Source organism: Labrus bergylta, chromosome 4 (assembly GCF_963930695.1).
Source record: "Labrus bergylta chromosome 4, fLabBer1.1, whole genome shotgun sequence".
Taxonomy (NCBI): Eukaryota; Metazoa; Chordata; class Actinopteri; order Labriformes; family Labridae; genus Labrus; species Labrus bergylta.
Genome location: NC_089198.1, coordinates 24,258,451 through 24,282,253, shown reverse-complemented (window position 1 = coordinate 24,282,253; position 23,803 = coordinate 24,258,451). Strand labels below are relative to the sequence as shown.

The 23,803-nt window shown below is 40.9% G+C and overlaps 1 protein-coding gene across 1 annotated transcript; it reads right to left on the bottom strand.

The window, feature by feature from the left end:
• Positions 1–1,705: 1,705 nt before the first annotated feature.
• wnt9a (wingless-type MMTV integration site family, member 9A) lies at positions 1,706–23,414 on the bottom strand. Its single transcript, XM_065954193.1, is given in 4 exon segments — positions 1,706–6,369; positions 8,171–8,433; positions 9,388–9,647; positions 23,209–23,414. Coding segments are annotated over 4 exon segments (1,227 nt in total). The 3' UTR covers positions 1,706–5,871.
• Between the last annotated feature and the right edge of the window lie 389 nt (positions 23,415–23,803).

The following is a 23,803-nucleotide window of genomic DNA, read 5'->3' as shown; positions in this document are numbered from 1 at the left end:
CTCTCAGTTTCTCAGAGCAAAGCAGCCCGGACCCAGGGGAGGAATAGCTAACACCAGGAGGGTGCTACCCCAGCACTGCTAATTTCAGTACACGTGTCAGGGATATCATGGGCTTTTCCACTGATGTTTTAGGTATTAAGAGTGATACACTCTGTAATTGTGTGTTGTTTTCGCAATCGGACACGAAGTTCCTATTCACAGCCTGGGATCACAAAGCCCCCTTTTCTCTGGGATTAGACGAGCTTCGGGGTTTGTGTGATGAGGCCACAAGATTGTTGAGAGAGAAAACTCCCTGAAATCTCCTCTCATCTGCTGAGGGAGGAGAGCTTGTTGAAATAATATCAGTTCAACGGGGGGATTCTGCAGCACATACTTATGTCCAAACCCTCTAAACCTTTAACAGAAATGTTTACATCTTCAGCTAATGAGCTTCATCCTGAGTTTGTTTGACATTAAAGTTCAAACATCTTCACCATCGTACTGTACTGTGTAGTATGACGGTGATAATCAGTGGCACTAAATCAATATATAATGTCATAGCAAATTGAGGGTGATCCTGCATGAAACTGTGAAAATACAAACAACATCAGTATCAGATTCCCGTAAACACTTCACCTCAACAATGACGTCTGATGACACATGTGATTTTCTTGGTCTGGTTATTGTTCAACCCATCAAAAGGTGGGTGTGAGCCAGTCTTGGGAATTGAACTTACTATTTCTAATTACAAACCAATCTCTATGTCAGCTTGATTTCTTATTACTTCTTCTCTATATGAGTTATATTTGTTTGAAGAAATATCAATGCAAGAGGTCCCAGATGGACTCATTGTCAAGAGTTATATTATTTGTATAGCCCCATTAACACATTTCTGAAAATGTCAGGACATTATCATTACCCAGAGGAGCTGCTCTGTGAGAAGACAAATGTCCAAATCTATTGAGCCGGACATTAAACAAGTCTGCCTGTCCCCTTGAACAAACAGTACTGAATGTTCAAATGAGTGTATGTGTGAATGCAGTGTGCAGTTGTTCAGATCATTTACTGTGAAGTAGTTCATCTTCAAATACTATATAAACCTCAAAATAAGTCAGAAGATGAGCTTGAAACAAGACTGTTCAGTTAGCTGCTGTTGTAAAGTTAACTGTCAAGATTCTCTTTTTTATTCTGCTTGCATTAACAACTAAAGATTACAATAATCAAATGAATTATGCTTATGTTAACTGCTGCTTTTGCCAAAGACAAAGGCTGTTTGATTCTGTAAAGTTTGGTTCTGTAAATATACCTGGTAAAGCTTTTGCCATGTTTATATATTTTTTAGAAATGTGCATAAAGATGCATCAGAGGGGCAGAAAACATGCAAATCACATTTAAAGCCTTAAAAAAACATGATATGTATTTTTATTTTTCAATATGTCCGATTCAAAGTCCAAATCCTGATGGTTTATAGTAGATAAGGTTATAAAACTGAAGAAAAAATTGCAGCAAGTCTTCATATTTGAGATTGAGACCATTACAAACTGTCCATTGAGAATGGAAATGAAAGAATGAGCTTGCTTTAGCCGTTCATGTAACTGTGCCCTTCCAACATCTCATACCCAATGTGGTCAATTTTAAAGGATAATCTTTTTTTGATTTCAGTCTTCTTTTGAGTGATTAAATAAATACACAGTGTCTACAAAAAAGAATGAAAGCACACATCGAATAATTTAAAAATTCATTTATTTCAGATTTTTTTCGCCTTTGTTATACAAAGATGTTAAATAACTTAAATACATTCTTACCAGTCATTTGTGATCTGTTTATACCTACAAGCTATACACATGAGGTAGAGGAAAATAATTTAGGGTTCCCATAAGACATGAATAAGTGAACATGTACAAAGCTTTGTGTTGTATCATCACAAATGGCAAAACATGGTTTGTGTGTTTTATCTTTGTTTTACAAGCACAGCACAAATCCTAACCAAAGGTACATGTAAAGTGATCCAAAGGTGAGTTTAAACTAGTCCACACCGATGCAATCATGAGTTCATAAGGCATCTTATGGTGAAACCAACATGATAAAGTCTTTTCACAAAATGCTTGATTATAAAAACAGATCAAATCCTATAAAAAATAAACTGTTGATGACTGTGATTGTGTTTGAATGCTTAAACAAGGGTCATGATTGTGCACAGGAATAAGAGACAGCTAAACATGAGTTGATTCTAAATTAGTTAAGATGTGTTAGTGCTTAGATACCAGCAAATGATGAGATATGAACTGAAATATGTTGAAAGTATACGTTGCTTCTCGAAGCCTCCACCCCAAAAGAGGAACAAATAACCAAAAGAAAAATGAGTAAAAAATACAGGATATAAAATCAATTTAGACTTTGACGTTATTTACACTAAACACATGCTCATAATATATTTAAAATAATTTATATTTTATTTCTATCTCTCTACAAAACAGAATTTTGTACATGATCCACTGGTGGCTAAACAGTGCAGAGTTTTGTATTGGAGAATATGAAAATCTGACTGGCTGCTGCCTCATGCTCCACTTGCAGGGGAGGAATTTTTAGGCCTATGTACTAAACAAACAAAAAAGTACTTGGTGTGATGTTGGTATTCCCGTCATGCCTGTTTTGAATCTGTTCAATACGGGAGAACCTCAGGAGTGTGTGTGTGTGTGTGTGTGTGTGTGTGTGTGTGTGTGTGTGTGTGTGTGTGTGTGTGTGTGTGTGTGTGTGTGTGTGTGTGTGTGTGTGTGTGTGTGTGTGTGTGTGTGTGTGTGTGTGTGTGTGTGTGTGTGTGAAGTTTGCACACACACAGAAAGTTGTGGGAAGCAGGCATTTATGCCTCAAATCTCAGCATGCTATTATGGTTTCCATGTAGCGTGCAAAGTTCTATGTATATGTTTTGACCAGTCTTTATTTGGCATGCCATCTCATATCAAAATGCTTGGAATTCATCTCCTCGGGACAAATAACCCATGCAAGGCTCTCATCCAAAGGCATGATATGCCTGCCGAGGGCGGTGGTTTATTTCTGAATATTGTGATAATCATCTTTAAAGACTAACCCGCCTGTAAAGGTAAAAGCCACTTTTAAAGGATGTTTGGCATGGGGCCGTAAAGCAGATTACAATCTGTAACCACAGCTGTGTGCCGTCTCAACCTAACAATACTTATTGCTAACCCATTTCTGTTTCTTGTGAGAGTTGAACATGTGCCTCACTTTTGTCTCTATACCACAGGAGAAGAAACTATTCTTTACTATTTACAATTCTTCAAAAACAAAATACAAAAAGAAAGATTCTGCACTGCACTGTATCTATAAACACAGATCTTAAAATACTTTAAAGGGCTTTTGGGTTTCAGTGCGTTAAATGGTGCTATAATACAAAGCTGGGTCCCTCACTCAGTAGTTAATTCACACCCATCTAAAACAAGGCATATCTTCTAGGATATCACATAAAGTTCTCAGAAGCCAAGTGCTGTTAAAACTATAAAATATTACTGTCTGCATTGTTTGTGTAAAAAGGCATTTCTTAAACATCACAAATAATGGTTATATGTTAAAGCAATGGTTCTACATTTTGGGAAACATATAGGCCTAATTGGGTAGAGTAAAAGTATATATGAAGAGTTCATTCGTAAAAGCAGTTAACTCTGTTTTAAAAATTGTTTTTTTATTTATTGTTTATTTCAGGTTATATCATTCAGACTGAAGTTGTGTGGCTTTAACCGAGTTCCCCATAGACTGCATTGGGTATGTGCACCAGAAAAGGTTTTGGATCACATAACAGCTCTATTTAAAATGCTAATCAAAACTATCAGGGCACTGTTTTTCAGAATGGGTTTTATCTGTTTTTACAAATGAACTCTTCATATGTCTGGTGAAGATGTATCAGAGGTTTTAGCCTGCTAGTTAGCTTAGCTTACTTTGACATAAAGGAGGGAACAGGTGGATACAGGTGTCCAGGCTCTGTCCAACGTTGGCTTTGTTGGTGAGGGTTAGAGTATCAGTCCAGCTCATTTGCAACTATAGCCAACCAATAAGCATGGCTTTCAAAAAAACACAACCAAAAAATGTTTCTTTTTGGTAAGTTCAACTTTTACTTAACAGTCTTGATGTTGGTATCATAATAAACCTCTGTAAAAAAAAAAAAAAGAAAAAAGTGAGCGTTTCCCAAAATGTTGAACTATTCCTTTAAACTGTCATTGTATTGGCATGGGAAGGTTCACCATTCTGCATTGTGTTAAATGAGTCAATTTGTCCCAGGCAACAATACGCAGTCATGTGTTATAACAACTTTGCTGACTTCTGAATGAAGACAAATGATCTGCCAAAACCCCAATGTTTCAGTCATCAATTTGCCTAAACATTACACAAATATTAGTCCTATAAAATATATTTATATTAGCTATGAGACGTACGCATTCATCTTCACTTGAGTAACTCTGCAGACACGTCAAGTTAGAGTTCTGTCTCGGTTGCCCCGTACTGTTTATTCAGAGCGATGCAGCTCCTGCTGTACATGCTGCATGTCTGCATGTGTTGAATATGGCTCAATCAAATTGTGGCAGCTGAGGAGAGGAAAGATGGATGTGAACTAGTAGGGGGCTACATTCCTCCAGTTCTCCACAGTTTTTCTTTACATCTTCAAAGTATTTGAAGTAAAATAAAATAAAATAAAAAGTAGACTAAAGTTCTCCACAACTTCTGCTTTGAGTTACAGGTGGACCATTGGCTGGTCAAGTGATCACCTGCTGCTATAATCTTAGCTGTTATAACAAGGCAACTGTCATCTACAACTTGGTTATCATTTGTATTTGCACTCTTTAACTCCTTTACTGCCAAAAAAAGTTAATAGTGGTTTAAGTTATTCCCTGAACATTGGTTCGCTCAAGGCCGAGAATAGCCTAAACTGACTGGTTTCATTTAACCGTTAATGCATTCACTAACAGCTTCATATTATATTATATTATAACAAGAAAAGAAAAGTGTGATCTTTTTTTCTCCCTGTGAAGGAGTAGTCCCAAAGGATCTATAAATTATCCACAGCAAGTGACACAAGAGCGCTGCTTTCCAAAGGGCCTTGTCGACATGTATCAAGAAGAAAGATGAGCGAGAGCACACAAAACATATTTGTGTGATTAGTGGTTTGTTTTAACATAGTTAGATAAGTGGCTTGTATAATATCATTACAATATACCTGAATTTATTTACATATATATATGCAAACACACAACTTGTGTGAGTGTAAAAATGTGCGTGTAAAGTAAATCTTACACCCTGTCTTTGTTTTCTTTTTAGCAGTCTCTGAATATGGATTTCATTGCATAAAAGTCGTCAGTCAACCCCCGTTCCCCCTCACTCTATTGTGCTCACATACAAACACACATGTAGAAATAGACGAACACACACACAAACCATTCTTCTTTTGGGCAAGGCCCCAGAAACCAGTCTGTTGGTGTGACTGGTTTTGTCTTTGATCTCCATCAACTTGACGCTGATCGCATTTTTTTTGTGTGATGCAACTTGATTTTTTTCATTAGGGAAGTAAAAGCTTCTCTGTTCAAGGCACAACTGTGATTTTTTTTTTTTTTTTAAAGAAGAAGCTTGAGATGTCGACCCAGTTGTCTGAGATTTTGTTTTAACTGCACACCCCCAGACACGGGGGCCACAGGACGTCTGACACCCAGCTCACAAAAATCCCTCAAAGTGCTTATTGCTTCTCCATCAGCTTGCTCCTCTTTTGTTTGCAGAAGGCTGTTCTGACAGCTGAAGCAGAACCGAGTTCGAGAACAAATCAACCACTCCTCTGAGCAACAGCCATATATGAATTGCTCCACTGATCAGGCAGGCTGACAGGTGACCGGTTTACCCTTTGCAGGTGTAGACCTCTTCCCTCTGTGTGCACTGCTTGCACTCGACATAGCAGCACCAGCGCACCTGGCACTGGCAGGGCCGTGTCACCTCCCTACTTTGCGTGTTATGGCCTCGTCCGCAGCAGATAGCGTCGCAGTTCTTGTCTTTGTAACACTTGCGGGCTGCTGTGCCTGACGAGTACTTGCTGGGTCTACAGAAACTGGGTGAGTCCTCGATGTGGAGAAGGTCCATAGTGCGAGGGATCTGATCGTTCAGGCCAGGCGGAGGCTGTTGTGGAGGCTGCTGCTGCTGGCCGCGTCCAGTGGAGATCTCTCCCTCCCCCGTGGCCTCATTGGTGGAGCTTCCGACCTTGATGGAGGTCTCATAGCGCTGCTTCAGCTGCTTGCCGATCTCATGGAAGGGCTGGAGCTGCCTCCAGCAGGTCTGGACAGTGCAGGAACCAGAAACGCCATGGCACTTGCAGGTGGTTTCCACTCCAGCCTTTATTACCTGATTGAGAAACGAGGAAACACTGTTAACTGAAGCAAAATATTACAGGAATGTAATGATTGCTATGTGGCTTTGTTTGGTAAGCACTATTTCAAAGAGCCTAATTACCCTAACACACTTATTGTTAGATCAGTCAAGTTGAGTGCAGTGGTTTTGGGAGGAATGTAAAGTCAAATTATAACATTTGATGCTCTTCTTGATTTCATAATGAACAGGAATCTTCACTTAGTATCAACACAGTTCTTGAGAACAACAATAGAACACTTTGTCTCGGTCTTTTGATGATTAGCTGATAGTTTGTGGGATGAAGGTTTTGTTATGACATTTTGATTAAGCTCAATAACTGTCCTTAAAATAAGTGAGGTGTGTTTTAAGTATTCTGAAAAACACTGTCAGCTCAGACAGCCATAGAAAAAAAAGACTTAAATATGTAGACACTGAGCACTATCCTCTATTCTCATCAACCACAAAGTGAAAGGAGTGTGTGCGAATATCAATGACAATAACACATTGTCTACAGACAGGGTTTGGATAGTGTGTACAGCTATTTTCTCAGACTGTGAAAGAGATCGGTGAGATGGGGGGGGGGGGCAGGAAGTGCATATTCATCACACCAGCAGGTCAAGAAAATTTGATAGGTCAGCTTTAAAATGTCGGGGGGCTGCAGAGGCTAGCACATTCCAGTTTTTTTTCGCAGTGTGGGAATCAAATGTGAGCAAATGCGGTACACCTCGCTACATGCATGATTCATGAATTGAGCAAAAACAATGTTGTAAATCTTTTATCACAAACACAATCTCCTGAGAGACTTAATTTCGGAGAGCCAAGCTGAAGAGGGAGAGCCTGAGTTGCTCTTTTGGGAGAGTTCTGTGTCTGTGAACATTTGGGAAGCGTGCCTCTGCTATAACTCATTTTGAACCCAAAATGGGAAAAGCTGCAACTTGAGAAAAGCTTAGTAAATGCTGCAGATTTCAGACCTTAAGTTTGCTTTGGCTTAATAGATAAAGACCATTCACTTCTTTTCTTTTTTTATTTCACCATTAAACTTACTCCAAAGGAAAAGAAAAACATTTTCACTCACTACTTACAATTGCTAAATGATGCCAAAGCAAACATCAGAGAAGTGGACCAGCTTATCCGAGGCAGAAAACCTTGAATTGACTCATGAGCACCTTAAGCTCTTATACCAAAATTACACATTTTCAATGTCAATAAAACTTGCATCCACACAGGTGAATGTTTTGGAACTCATCCACTTTGATTTTACAAGGATAAGAATTATCCACAATGAGGGGCCAGAAGGCTTGAGGCCGTCATCAGCCCCAGGTCTTTCTCTGTTACTAGGTTGACCAAAACCTAGTTTGAGTCGGCATTTCCCACATTCTCAGCATTGCCACGGCCATCGATGGGCTATAAAAGTTGGCTTCGGCTTCAGTGTGACGTCAGTCCATGTAGTCTATGATTATCACTTTATAAAGTCATGATTGCAGATGTGCTACCAAACACCTGCTTATTCAGATATCTAACAGAGCTTTAGCAACTAAAAAGCAAAAAGTCTCACTTCACCGTCAGTGCAAATGTTAGTTTCATGTAAGAAATGAAAGCTAGGTTATCTCGTTGTAAGAAAGTTACAGAGTTAACCATTGCTATGGACGCTTTTCTAACTCTGGATTCCAACAGACAATTTTTTAGCTTGAGAAACAAATCCTTTTGAAATCATCAAACTAGTGTCACAGTATTGATTTCTCTGGTTAGTAGCGCTGTAACAAAGGGGGTAATGTATATTGAGCGGTGTTGTTACCTTCATGCCCACATTTGTGTTGTGCATGTCGACGCGTGCCCGCAGGTCCTTGTTGGAGCGTTTGCCCAGGAAGTCCTTAACAAACTTGTTGGCGTATTTGAGGTTATCTCCACAGCCCCCCCACTGCCACGCCTTTCGATTCTCCAGGTCGGGGGCCTCGTCACACGTGCAGCGTTCCATGCGTCCTGCGCTGCACGCTTTCGCTAACGCATGAGTCAGGCCCGCTGAGGAGATGGCATACAAGAAGGCTGTCTCTTTAAATCCTGAAAACACACAATGGAGAACGAAACAACAGGTTTAAAAATGTGCTCATCTTCTATTTGAAGCACAGTGAAGACAATACACACACTGTATATTTCAGTTGTCCTCATCATTGAGTTATATACACTGTAGCAGTGTTAACAGGTCTGCACAAACAAATATTCTGACATAATGTATAGGACGCAAAAGTTAAACCCAATTGAACTATTATAGGAGATGGGCTAAAAAGCACTATGATAGAGGTCAGTGTGTCTGGTTAGAGAGCAGAGCAATGCTGTTGTGGTAAAGTAATAATGTAAACACTTCAAGATATGATTTTGTCTCCATTCCTTATTTCTCTTATTGCTTGTGACATTTAGGCATACGTCCTGATTGACATTCACTCTGCACAACACAATCTTGTTTAAATTTTGTTTTTGTCACAAAGCCGTCACTTCCCAAAACTCTGATAGGTTGTAAACATCTATTGATCCAGGGCTCAGGGGAACTATGCACTTGGATCTTTGATCTAAGATCAGTCCCCATGGCAGATTGTTGAATCTTTACACCCCTACTTTTTGTGTTTGTGCTGAGTCATTTTCAATATTGAAAGTCTGAGAAAACAATCAAGAAAATAAAATCATGGACCAAAGCCACAACACAGCTGAAAACACAGAGAAGTGATACATACAGCATACCACCAATATAAGGAATCATTTATTTAAGTTCTTGATTTAAACCCTCCCCAAGAATTGTGTTGTTTTTTGTGGCGATATTAGCCACAAATATACGTGTGACAGGGTTGGGACATGCTGTATTTTCTGAGGTACTTTATCAGTAAAATGGTGAATTTAAAAGACATTTAAAAGAGAAAAAGACGAGTGGAAATCTGGAGAAAAAAAACGTTTGAGAAACATCACACTATAGTGAACACCAGATCTGTTTTCAGGCCACTAAAAGAAGAAGACAACAATTACCTCTCTTTAGTATGTTGGCTCGGTGGCGCCCCTCTAGGGTGCAATTCCACCTCTCAAAGCGGAATTGATACTGGCATTCTAAGGCGCTCATGGTGATAGCCTCTCTCAGGGTCTCAGCCACGCCCGGGTCTCGTCTGCACATTCTGCGTTGCTTCTTTTCCAGTTTTAACCGGTCGCACAGCTTGTAGTGGGCCCTGCCCACGTTCTCCTCTGGTAGAGAGTTCAGAGGCAGGATAGACAACGGCTCATTACCTGTCAACCTGCAGGGAGAGATCACAGACACACTCAGGTTAGTTTATGCTCAGAGAGGTAGTGGCTACGGCTTGATAAAAGGTTCCAATAAAGCTCAGGATGCAGACCTTGAATAAACAGTGCTAGCTGCAAAGATATACTACATAAACAGCACAGGAAGCCCAGGTGGAGCATTTAATGCTCACAAGTTTGGTTAATGTTCAAATGGATTCAGCTGCTCAGTGGTTAATGTTCAGGGGAATTCAACATTTGCTGAAGATCGAGATCAACCTCCCGCACTGGCGCGTCTGTGCTGTGTGTAGAGCAAATCTCTGCAGAGGGGAAGAGGTCTTTGTTTCCACAAGAAGATCCTATCACTGTTTTGTCCCTGAGTAAAACCTAACATGATATTCAAGTCAAAGCTAAGGCATCCTATAGTATTCAGAATTTGAAGACATTTTAGATTAATAATATGTCATAAAGCATTCAGTTGGTTGACATATTTTAAAAAACAGAAACCTGACAGTCATACCACATGCTTATGAAATAAATAGGTAGTGGATACTTGGTTGAATATTTATATCTTAGACTGAAGAAAGGGATGTCATTCACAGCAGATGTGTATAGAGTAAACATGATCACACACCAGGATTTACACACTCATTATAGAATCCCCAAAAGTCAAGTATTCAGGACATAAAAGCTGCAGTCCATCCGAGAAGAAGCAGAAGAATCAGGTCTAAACATGGTATGCAGAACATGTGGTAGACTGGCTCTCCTCTCTTCAGTTTATTTAAGGGAAGCATATATAAAACACACAGAGCGACGACTGCCACATAGCTGGTGAAACCAACGACCAGCGTTCTGAGGTTGTGACGGGGAAAGCAGAGCATTATTTTCATAAACACACACAGGGGACATGACTTTCAGACTGTGACCATTTTGGTCACACCAACTGACAGGATTGGCACCGTAGTTGTTCATTATGTGGAATTTTCTGGCCTCCCTGACACCCTTAAAGTGAAACTGAAGAATGAACGGATTTACAGAAGTCACAAAAGCACGGGTCCTCAGGCGAATGTGCCTTTCAGACAGACTTCTGTGCATGTGATGACTCCTTGTCAAATGTTAGATTGATAACGTGCTGAACTCCAACTTTCACCAAAACATCAGTTGAAAAGATGGATTACAAATTGTCAATTTTGTGTGAATGTCTCAAACTATAAAGTTACTCTTGGACTCATTAATACTGTTTAAAAGTAAGCAAGTTGGTTTCATTGAATTTAATAGAAGTTTTGACATTTTATTGTCCAAAATAAGGGATTGTTCATGATATCGAATTGTTGTCCTCTATTCTAACTTTCTTTGTAAATGTTTATAACCAATCTACTTTTTAACATTTTTGAAGATGAAAAAATTGTGTTTTAAAAAATCCCTCCATCTGCTTGGAAAAAGTGTACAGAAAGCCATATAAATAAAAATCAAATCCAACAATAATACTTGGAGAATAATCAAATCAAACTGGAAACCTAACAAATTGTTATAAAAAGAAAAAAGTGTGAAATGATTTCACTATTTATTTTCATTTTTAAGATGTATTTTCAATGCTTTTTGTGCCTTTATTTGAGAGACAGGACACTTGATACAGTTGGAAATCAGGGAGAGAGAGTGAGTAGGGAATGACATGCGGCAAAGTTGCCACAGGTCAGATTTGAACCCGGGCTGCCCGCTTCAAGGACTACAGCCTCTGTACATGGGGCACACAGCCAACCACTCCTCCACTGGTGTGCCGATTTCACAATATTTTTGTTTCAAATATCTTGCTCAGTGTCCACATTGGTTTATTAACTAACCAGATGTGTTGGTTGGTGATCTCTTTACTTACATTTTTACCTTCATTACTGATTTCCAGAGAAGTTTTTGTTGCCACACATTTTACATCAGACTCTATCAGAAGGTCAAAGCAGTTCCTCCACAACACATTTTTTTCTTAAGTCTAGCAACTGATTGAAATGATTTTCCTCGAGACCTTACTTTCATACCAGTGGACGTAATAGTGTGCATTTGCTTCATGATATTGTCTTTAAGGTGCATACACAGCCTGAGCAGTAGAATAAAATAAGGAGGCATCAGGATTTGTTTACAGATTGGGTCAAATGGTTTCTGTTACAAAGCTTGTGTGCCTTTCCTTAACTTGTCTGACAGCTATGAATTTGGAAATGGAAACCTGGCAAGCTGTGTCTTGACAGAGATCGCTCTCTGAACACACTTAAGAACAAAAATGCATGGTTTGAGGCAAACAGAGTAACGAAACAGTGCACCAGAAGTGTGTCTGTCTGTGAGATTTTTCTCTGATTCTTGTCATGTTTCATTAAAATACAATCTGTTAACAAATGAGAACTACATTGCCCGTGCCAAAACAAAGTCATTCAGCTGACTCGTATGTGACATCTGACATCTGACTGACAATCGTTTCACAACATTTATATGGCAAGCAAGCAGTCAGATGTTGAATTATGGCGCCATGTGGAATACCTGCCTGAGTCCATTTGGATGGGGATATATTTCAAATTTTATCTTTCAGTCTTGCACTCTATCTCACTTTCACAACCCATCCAGTCACGGCACATCGCTTTTCACAAATCAGTCTGGTTCTGCTCGAGGTTTCTGCCTGTCAAGATTAAGTTTTACTTTGACACGGTTGCTATGTGCTTGCTTAATTGTGAGTAAATGTTTGGTCTCCATGCATAATTTAACAAAGAGTACAGGAACGGCTCTCTACGTAAAATGTCAATAGCAAAAAATGTGCTTTACATTTAGCACCATTAAAAAAAAAAAGATTGACTTAATAGACTGAATTAACACATCACCAGGAAGCATTCTACAATTACAACTAAAAACAGTAGTAGTCTAAATGTGTGCTACACATAGCTTTGCAAAGAGATCATTTTAAGAAATGGTCATTTGAATCTACTCTATACCAGCAACTTGACGTGCACATTCCTCCCGCAGACATGCACAGTAACACGTATCAGCGCCAAACCCCCAGAAGCCCCCATTCCTGCCAGAGCATCAGAGTGACAGGCCTCAACTGTGTGTGTGACGTCTGCCTGACTGAGACACAAAGAGGGTCTGAGCGGTGCTGGAGGGAGGCCAAAGATGACATGACACTGATCTCAGCATTACTGTCTAGGTGGCTTTTCTTTTTTTTACGCAAAGGCATTTTTCTAGCAGTTCCAGAGACAGACAGCCGCAGGTCAGAGTGAGGAAGGGTGGGATGGGATTCAAGCGGAGAAACACTTCACGTGAAGAAACTTCTGGCTTGTGCTCACTCCAGTGCATGTTTCTGCTCTGATTCCATTGCTTCTGTCTATTAATTATCTATAAATTAACAGATAGCCTCTTTTTTAACATGTGTGTACAAGATAGCAAAATCCGCATCAATCATTCTCTACAATTTAAAATTCGCTGAAAACTTGAGATATTTCATCTGGATGTAGGTCGATGACCTCGGCTGTCACTCCAGAAGCTCACACATTCCAATATTATGATCCTCAAAAAAAAAAATCAAAATATCACACTGCTGTCTGCTGAAAAATGAACTCATTCAACTCACCAAGAGAGAAGGAGAATTAGAAAAACAGAAGAGCGGCTGGATCAGGAAAATCATTACAAATCTGAACTTGGAATCCTCAGACCAACGGACCGTATTGTTGAATGTATCCCCAAAACTATGATCACGTCTGAGAGTAATAGAACACAGTCATATGTCATCTTAGATAATTGAATAAATCTACTAACCAAAACTGGGGACAACTTTGTAGTAATGACACTTTATAAAAAGTGAATTTAACAAAAGAGTTCAAGATCAGTTATAGATCAGTTATCATCACATTGATTAATGTTGCCTGTGTGAGAAACACTCTTTAAAAGGTGTTTTAGTTTGGGCCGTTTTGACTATATGAGATAGAGGAAAGAGATATACTTTAAAGACAGAGTAGTTATGACAAGCACTAAATTGCGGAGGTAAGAGTCGATTTGGGCGTTAGCAGCTTTGATTTGATATCTGTACATGGAGCGTTCTACCAATTTGGCAAAATGGGAGCTCTATGATAACCTATGATTTTATCATGTTATTGCCCTTTCTTTTTATTATTATTACACAAACAAGACTTTTAAAGTGTGATACAAAATACTGATTCATCATATTTTACATGCTATTACTACACTGTACCTCTCCCCTGCTTATGCTTGCTACTCTTCGCTAGATCTGCACTTGTTGTTTTTTGCTACCATTAAGTGTCATTTATCTGAAGGCAGTTGTGTGTTTCTTTTAAGTGAAGTTGCTAGTGGCGGTCATAAATATATTTGCCGTTTAGGCTACTGTTTTGGAAAAAAGAAACAAGTTGATTTTTTCATGGAGCTAAGTTTACATGCTTTGGGATCTCTCTATTGACTGCTGTATTTGTGACTCCTGAACATCGCATTTTATCTCTATGCAGAGAATTTCTGTACTGATATTGGTATCAGAGCAACTTTTATAATTTTCCCCTGGACTCTCATTGGTACCCAGAATAATCTTCTTTTGTATAAATGTGTATCAATCAGCCAATGAATCAGTCTTTCCTTTAAAGTACTATTCGTCAACATAGCAACACAACATCAGTTTTTTCTAACATCTGGTCTGTAAGTAATTTATGTATTAACCATTTATAAATCCATAAGTTAACTTTTTATAAAGCTTGCCTTTCTAGGAGCCAACAAAAGAGCAGAATTTCAGTTGCTTTACAGAATCTCCACAAATACCAGAACAAACTAAGAAACATGTAACTCCATGTTTTCACATCATGGACCATTTTGTGTAGGTGTTTTTGTTTGAGGTGTTGTTGGAGGTGTTGGCACAGCAACACCAATTACATGTGGAATATAACACCAACACACGGTATAAAACTCATTATTATCCTATGCGAGGTGGGATTCTCGCTGATGTTTGCTCAGCTTTGCTTTTTTTCCATTCACACACACTCGCCTTTACACACTCCTTGTAGACATCTCTGACCCACTCTCCTCCGCCGTCTTTCACTTGGTTACACTGCAGTTTGTTTAGTCCTTTCTCTCCACCTGTCAGCACCTCCCATTGGCCGTGACATTTACTTTATATACATTCTCCAACGCGCAGGGTTCAGTGAAAACGGTTCATTCCACACCACCGAGCCTCACGGAGGATCCCTGGAGGAAATCATTGACCAGCACTAAACTTCGCCTTCATCACCCCTCATTTGGCTTTACATTACAGTCCTTGATGTGACCCTCAGCTGGTAACGCTGCTCTTTCTTCACAGGTTTGGTATGTAAATAATTAGGAGAGTGTGATATTACCTAAACTCTTAGATAGTGGAAAACATGGTGCCTGAGTTACTTTCTCTGCCTTATTGAAATGCCTGCTTTATTTAAAGGGGGACAAACACACAGAGCTCTGAAACTGCTGCAGTTATTCATATACTCACATAGCATTTATAAACAATGGCAGCTCAGCACATGTGGTATGGATTAATCTCAGCAGCAGGCTAAAGCAGTCAACAGAAAACTGGACATACATTAGATGCAGTTCTTAAAAAACGAGTTAATCACTGGTTGCATTTTTCTTTTGTAAGGACTTTGAAATTCAATGTAAAGCAAGCATCGTTGGGCTTGTTTAAATAAAATATTTGAGGTCATCTTGGGTTCATGGATACTCTGAAGGTGAAATAATTGGTTAATTGGTAATAAAACTAAACATAAGGTACAGTCAGAGCAGCATTTATAAGCACATGAAACTGAAGTACAGAAATACCACACTTCTCCGACATTTAGAAAAACTGTCCATGCTGCATATTTGGCCAACAGAGAGTTTGTTTTTCCAAACATCAACAACAATACCTACAATAATGTCTGTCAGACAGTCGCGTCAGTGCTTCAAAGCTTCTTTGGCATTACGTGTCTAACAAAATCAATGTAATATTCTGAGGCTACAAGTAACCTGAGGCCAACACATTTCAAGCACAGGGCTATTTTTTCAAATCTGGAGATAAGAAAGAAAACAGTTGAGAAAGTGTTTTGGCAGCTCTCAGCCAGTGTCTGTTTACCTTCTCCCCTGCACTGGAGTAACAGGTGCTGGTTTGTATATGTAGTTACATGAACAGGTCTGTGCACATGTGTGCATGTGCACATGCATATGGGCACTTACTAAACTAAAGTCAACACCTACAAGAGTCAGTCATAGCTGAACGCGCCCAGGCAGAAAAAGCACAAAAGCCAGAGTTTCCCCCTCAGCCTGGACTTGCAGGTTGTGTGGTCTGGTGTCTCCTAGATCACAATGTACCCTCCTTCCTCCTCCTCCTTTTCCTCTTCATCTCCTGCTTTTCCTCTTCTTCTAAGACCGACCTTCCTCTATTCCCACTGGTCAATTGCTTTAAACATACGCCAATCATTCTGCCCAGCTGTTGGCTGAAAACAAAACATTTGCAAGACAAAACCACTGCTGTCTGTGAATGTGACCGACGTGAGACAATGACAGACATAAACATGTGTCCTAGAAATGTCAGGAAGATAAACTACCAAGCTCACCTGAGATTCATCTGTGTATGTCTTAGAAATCATCAGTTCTTAAGCTTGCCAAGGCTGATCTCCTGCTTTTTAATTTATTTTTTCCTTTTGCCTTTGCTGTGTGCAAAATGCTTCTTTTTGGGGAGGGGGGGGGGAGGAGGAAGTGGCTTTTCTCAGAAATGTTGGATGAACTTCAGACCACCCTGCCCAAGTCCCATCTGGTGTATCACAGCCCGAGCCATGCCAGAGGTTGTAGGAATGAGAGTGTGTGTGTGGTGTTTTCCCTCTGGCCCACTCTAACTGTGGCTGACAATGTGCTGCACAGCTCAAATGTGTATAATTGAAGAAATCATGAATCAGGGTTGAATGACTCTCTGGTACACAGAGTCTCCAGCTATTGTCGCCTCTCCAAAAAGAGTCCAAAACCTGCTCCGAAATCAGACATTTTCTCCTTGACAGCCGTGGTGACAGCGCTCGCTCCCGGATCCATTAAAACCAGAAAATAGGGGAAAGAGTAAAGTATTATGTACGAGGCTAAGATAAGATTAGTTAGCGGTTGAAAGCAGTGGGTGTTGTGACTACTCCTAACAAGCTGTGACTGACACAGTACAGTAACATGACAAAACGACTTTGAAAACAAAGCAGCCCTGCAGGGCCTGAGACTTACTAAGTCATTACTGGTTGAGTAATGAGCCTTTCTGCATAGTGGGGATTTCATGCAACATCTAGAAGCACATGCTATTCACAATGTGAGAGGGGAAAGTTTGCTATCTTGCATGACTTAACAGGAAATGACCCAATGTTATATCATCTGCTGTCCCTTCTGGTCATTTACAACCCACACAGGCCATGTCAGACTACTCCCTCTAATTGACTGATCAGGTCAAGTTCCTGTTCATGTCTTCTCTTGAGATTTTAAATGTGTATGACTGATGTATTTGGCATATTTTCTTTTAAGTCAATGTGCTCTGACTCATTTTTTTTCCACTACATAAACATCGCTCTTTTTCTACTCTCAAAGAAAAGAGGGAAAAGTTACACTTCAGCCTAATTTTTTAATCCACAGCCGTGCATGCGAGCGCTGGTGGTAGCTGAGCGGTGGGACTGCAGGACGGCCGGTTTGGGAATGGGAGTGTGGGGCATGGTAAGAGGTTTAACTGCTATGTGAGAACTCAAGGCTTCTAAGGTCAGCAGCTCAGTTATAGTCACTGTGTGACTGGCACAGATTGGGCGCGCAGCAGTGTCCACATGACTCCCCTGTTCTAGCCTACACCATGGCACTGAGCAACCCTGTACCAAACACGTTCAGGCACACATACTGTACGCGGCTCGCGCCGGTTCGCACATGCTGACACAAGACCCAGACTGCGGCTGTTTGGTGAGAGGAGCAAAACACTTAGACTCTAAACTTGGGGTAATTCTGTAAAGCAGATATTGGAAATTGTGCAGCGACTGGAAAGGCCAGGTTTTGTTTGCTCCTGATACACGGGGAAAAACACTTAAAGAGAATAAACCGAGCATGCAGAGTCAAATCACAAAATCCAAAACAAAACAGTAGCTGTTTGGAATCGCTCATGCCTCAGTAACTGCAAGTGGCCGGGTTTATTAGCGGTTATTTGCTCTCACTACTCACCGATTATGCTTTTTTCCTGTAAGGCCTGGAGAACTGAAATGCAAAAATCAAAAAGTGCAACATGTCTTTGATGTGTCAAATAAAGGCTCAATAAATTTCAAGTAAATACTTTTCTCATGTCTCACCTGACAAATATCCCTCAGTGGCATGACTTTAGAGCACAAACACACCTTATTCATGGCCTGAAGTGAAATAGTTGGCCTCTTGACAACTGACTGATGATTAAGGCAGCAGTAACTAGTTGAAAGTAATGCAAGTAGGCCATTTTCAACCCCGAAACACAAACTCCTCCAGGGTTAATTGCAGCAGAGAACATTTGCCATGCCCAGGCCCATTCATGTCTGTGTATGTCTGACTGTGTCCATTCTCAAAGTAAAGCTCAAACTTTATGGATGAAAATATGTCTTTGATGGGCTAACTTGAGTCTATGCAAAAATACCCATTTGGCAACCTTGGGTATTTGAGGGAGTGCATGCCGGGTCAGGCTTCTATAGGAGTGTGTTTATGCAAGATGATCATCCTGATAAAGTGCAGTAAAAGTCGAACCCTGCAGTTTTTAAAAGGCATGGTCAACTCGCTTTCATCCTTTATGAAATTATAAATCTCTGCAAACAGGTGCAGGGGATTAAAAGCGAAGATTTTATCTAGGCGGCTACAAAAAGACTCGTTTCAAATCATGGAATCTGACACAAGAAAAAGATAAAGTTAGACATTAGGCTTCTGGAGAATATCAGTGCATTTCTAAAGTAAGGGCTTGTCAATCGGCTAATCTTGGCACATGTAAAGTGCCAGGTCTCCTCTATTCCCAGGAACCGGGCAGAGAAAATGCCTGTGGTCAAAAATGGAAAACACAGGACGTTGTGGTTATACACTAACTAGCATCATCTCATCAATTCATGACCACTAAAAGTATGTATAAGTATACTTGAGTCTATATTAGTTTTCCTGTTTTGCAAATTACCCATGTCTCCAGCTCGGTCTGCAAAGTTCATCATGTTTCACCAACAAGAGTTTCCTTCAACGAGAGTTTCCTTCAACGAGAGTTTCCTTCCCATATCTTCAACTTTTCTCCAATAAAATGCACAGCTGACTCTGTTGGATGGTGCGTTCAAATCAAAGATGTTTTTTCAGCGTTTTCTTTGACATGCTCTTTGGGGCACTAGAACTGTAAAACCGCCAAACACTTTGCCTAAATATTTAATCTTCACAGATATTTGGAAAAACTTGTTATTATGCAGTATGAACCCAATGACAACCCTAGACACAAATGAAACCTCCAAAACAATTGTGTACCCCTCTCTGCACTTTTTGATGATTCAACCTGTAAAATAAACAGTAACTGTGTCTAAAACATCGTATTCTGCGCAGGGAGCTGCATTTCTGCTCTGTAAGCTGAAGTTGAAAGACACTTTGAACTTGTCATTCATGTTGACCACAACTAAGCCCATGAAAAAAAAAAAATCCTCTCCTACTTTATTTTCACTCAGACCTGACTGCCTTTAAATTTGACGTTTTTACAAGTAATTTCCGACTCTCCTACTGTTACACTGAAAGGTCACAAAGTGCTGATTGAGGAGCGTCCTGTACTCTCAGACAGTGCTGCGCCCCCCGGTGGCATCCAGGAGCATGGAAGCCTCTACAGGGATGTTCTAGAGCAGAGCACAGCTCAGCTCTAATCCGGATGTATCAAACAGAAATATAAAGAAAACAAAGCTCTCTCTTCACAGAGCCTGTGCGGTATGTTATCTAAGCCTGCAGGTCTGCGTGATCTCATCATTTTACACGGTCACAGCGCCTGTGCTGAGAGAATCCTATCTACTTGGCTCACAGTAAAGCGATACCCTTTGAGGCGTGGCTATAGCCACAGGATATCCTATGAAGTTGGGAAATCCCTCTATCAACGGTGCTCCCCACCCTGCTGCCCATCAGGACTAATCAGTCCTTAAGGCCCAGTAATGAGACGCCTGCCACCACTGTCTGCCAGTCAACAGCAGCCTGAGCCCACACTAACTCTGCTACTCCTAATGAGTGGTAATCACCCAGCAGCACCCCACAAACCGCCGCAGAGATGCCGGCACGCACATGAGGCAGACAGGAGGGGAGAGAAAGAAGGGAACCAGAGGAAATGTTTACATGGAGCGTGCTTAAAAAACAACTTGTAACATTTCTCTGCTGTGCTGAAAGTAATGAGGCTCCAGTAAACTTTAAAACATGATCCCATTTGATATTCAACAGGAGCTACTTCAGCAGAGTGGTGAAAAGCTTTTACAGCTGCTCACTGAAAAATCCCTCCTCTGTACACTTACACACATCTCATTTGTTATCCTGTTGTTTTTGGCCGACTTCCTCACTTAATGGAGTCGTGCAAACAATTATACCATCCGATAGGGCACCAGCTCGGCCTCAGGACCAGAATGCTGAGTGAAGTTTAAGGATATTGCAGTAATTAAACAGCAACCACTATATTTGCTTCTTCCGGATGATGTGGTCGCCTTAGTGATTTGGTCAATCTAAGTTGCATGACTTTGGGCAGCCTTCCTGTATGTGTCGCACAGGAACTCAATAAAAACAAACTTTGACTCAGTGTTAGAACTTGCATTCAGTTTACAAGACCACAGAAGGACTTGCCTTTCACCAAAACTCAAATCTAAATCAACAGAGTCATCTCAGAGGGTGCTCTGAGTGCTGACAGGGTCAAACGAGCAAGCTAATCACTTCCTCCTCCGACGGTTTATACAACATCTCATCAGGAGGCAGTTAACTATTAAATGAATCAGGGTAAAATAAGACAGTTTCTCTGATTTTTAGCTCTGATGATAAAGGATTTAGCAGAACTAGCACCTGCCACAACAGGCTGAGGGAGAGAAAATGAGCGCTCACATTCTTGTGGCAAAGGATGACAATTTAAGCGGGTGCTTGAATACGCCAGGAATCCCACCCCGCCCTCGACTGCGCAGACTATGGGTAGGAGAGATTGTGTTTATGTTACACTTACGCTCCACCGCACTCTGGAAATTGGGTATGCAACATTGACCCTCTATTTTGAGTAAATCAGTACTCAAGAGGCCCTGGGATGCCTCGTGCTCGTGGAATATTTATTTGCACAGGTTTGTGTGAGTGTGTCCCGCAGTCAGGACTGTGCCCGAGTGTCACCGGTGTCCAGTTTCTGGGAAGTTGGCCACGGGGCGGTCACATTTTGTATTTGTGTCACCTGTGCAGGCTCTTTGAGTCTGTTTCGTGTTTCTCGGCTGCAGGGCTAAATCATTCACCGACACTCATTCATATTCCCTCCTCAACCGGCCAAGGAATAATAAATCTGGAGTATTGTAATTCCACATGTCTCCCTCTCGCTGTGCAAGCCACAAAACGAGAACAGACTGACAGAGAGAAGTGAAAACAAGTGCTAACTGAATAAGTAAATATGCATCACTATTAGGACCATTAAGGCTCATATGAGTGCCAATTTGGCAAGTCAAGTTTACTACATTTTGCCTGCAAAGGGCGACACTGCTGCACGGAGAAATAGAGTGCGGGCTGGATTACATTTGTCCTTCTAATGCAACTTCAGAGCTGAAACCAAAGTGTTTGATATGTGCCTGAGCATTGTATGGCTATATTACACTGAGAAGGGCTGAGATTTTTCCATCATGCAGAGCTATTGCAAGTCTCATACAGCATGTTTGCATCACTCAGAGGCATGCCAACACCCAAGTGAACATTTACCCAGAGAAGTGGAAAACCTGTGTGTAAGTTACAACTATATGGTTAACTCAGTGTTTTTCAATCTTGAAAATAGTTTGGCGGTCCTTTTTCAAGTCAACTCATTTCTTTTATATAAGACGTTTTACACCAACAAACCTCATTGGGCATGGTGTAGCCAGCCTTCAAAAAGGTCGATCGGTCTAACAGGCCCTTAGGGGACACTTACTGTGCTGTCTTTCAGATTCACAACAGTTCCCAGATCACCTAACACTCCTGGATCCTGCACAACACCCATACCTCCCATAAATTTGACTCTGCTGGAAAGGCTTCAAGTGTCATCACTCCACAGTCTACAGCCATTTATCTGTGTGTGTGTGTCTGCACCGCTCGCAGCCAGGGAGAGCACTAACAACACCCATCAACACAGCTACTTAAAAGCACCAGGATCCTGCTTTTAATCCACCTGCATGGGTTTTAAAGGGAAATGTGTTTCTGCTAGTTACACACACACACACACAAAAGGATAAAGGTGTCCCTTTGGAGGATTTTTTTTTATACATTAAACTATCCAGTTCCAGGTGAAACCAGGCTGCTCTCAGCCACCTGACATGCTGACCTCATTTGAACGACCTTTGCTTCCCTGCAGGCAAAAGTTCTTCTCTAACCAAGACTGAAAAGAAAACTAGGAGTGTGGTCTATGTGAGCAGACAAACCGGAGTTCAGTGCATTAACAGCCAGTCTGAAGTGGAGGTCATAGTGGGCTACACCTAAAAAATCCAAGGCGTTCCCTGGGAATGACTGTCTTTGAAATCAACACTCCAATGCTCTTACTGAATTAAACATTAATGTGAATATTACAAGTTTCGTGGAGAGCTGAACGATTCAGGTTAATTTGCCAACACATTTCATAGTGCTTTCAAAGTTGATGGAGGCAGCAGAAATTCAAAAAAAAAGAAAAAAAAAAGAGAAACCCTGAGAGAGTTGTGTGATGTTTATGCTAGATGGGGGAATTTTCTGTGCAAGCTGAGCAGACGTTTCGGCCACCAGTTCAGTCAGTCAGATCGCTTTATTGTTACCAGCTGTTGAGTCTGAGGCATAATATAGACTACATTCACCTTTCGCTCCGCGGCTGTTTTCAGGATGTGATTTTACAAGTTGTTTGAGCAAAATGATCACCTCACAGTCACAGCTACCTGCCATTCAGACGCAGGATGGTTACTTTACAGCGGGCGCTGTGGCTCAATTGTCAGGGAAGGAATTGGGTGATCTCCCAAGCCAAGATTACTCAGATGATGCGTACCTCTACCTATAATAGATGCTGCTGCATGGCAAGATACTTTTTGACCCTACTTGTCACAAAATGTAACTTCAAGCAACTTTACCGAGGCCACATCGCGCGCTGACAACCTGCTGCTGCACCAGATGTGCGCTGCGTAACCGCCGCGAAAAGACACCTCACGGACCCCCCACAGGTACCAATGCAATCACAACAGCAAATCAACTCATCAAAAAATATTCAAACTGGTTTTGTTTTAAGAAAATTGAATAGAGACATCTTAAATTAACTTTTCACATAGCTTAGGGACGATCAAAAAAGGTGTTACCTACTCCAGGAACCAATCAAATCAATGAATTCAGCATCATTGGGTTTCACTGAATGTCAGTCCTTACCCGAAATATGCAGCCGTCGGTCCGGGCAGGGTGAGAAGATACACTATAACTGTGAACGATAACCATCCCAGGAGTAGGTGTCCATCCAGCATTTTGCTGCGGCTCCAGGGCAGATCATCTCGTTTCTCCTGAGTAGCTGTGTAAAATCCCTTGTTGAACGTTCAACACCTCTTATACCAAGAGGAGCCGAGCTGCGCTCCTCCCATCAGCACAGAGAGAGAGGAGAGAGAGCGTGTGTGTGTGCGGGGCGAGAAAGAGAGAGAGAGTAATATAGCAATACATACAGAGAGCTGAAGTGATTCACTCTCAGGTTTCATGCAGATAAATCTTTTTCAGTTGTCTGAATTTATGATTTGTGAGGTAGTTTCTCCTCTGAGGGCGTTTTAGGCAGCATGAAGTCAGTGTTTGTGTAGACTGAGGTCAGTCAGAGCTGGACTGTAAATGATAAAATGCTTGTTTACCTTCGCTCAGTGACAGTTTATTTCCAGAGTTTTGAACCCTGAAATTGTATAATGTAGCTCAGGCAGGACATCAAAGTATCACTAGGCCACTGTCAGGACATGAATGAAGTCTATCTTTGCAATAGAAAAGGTGT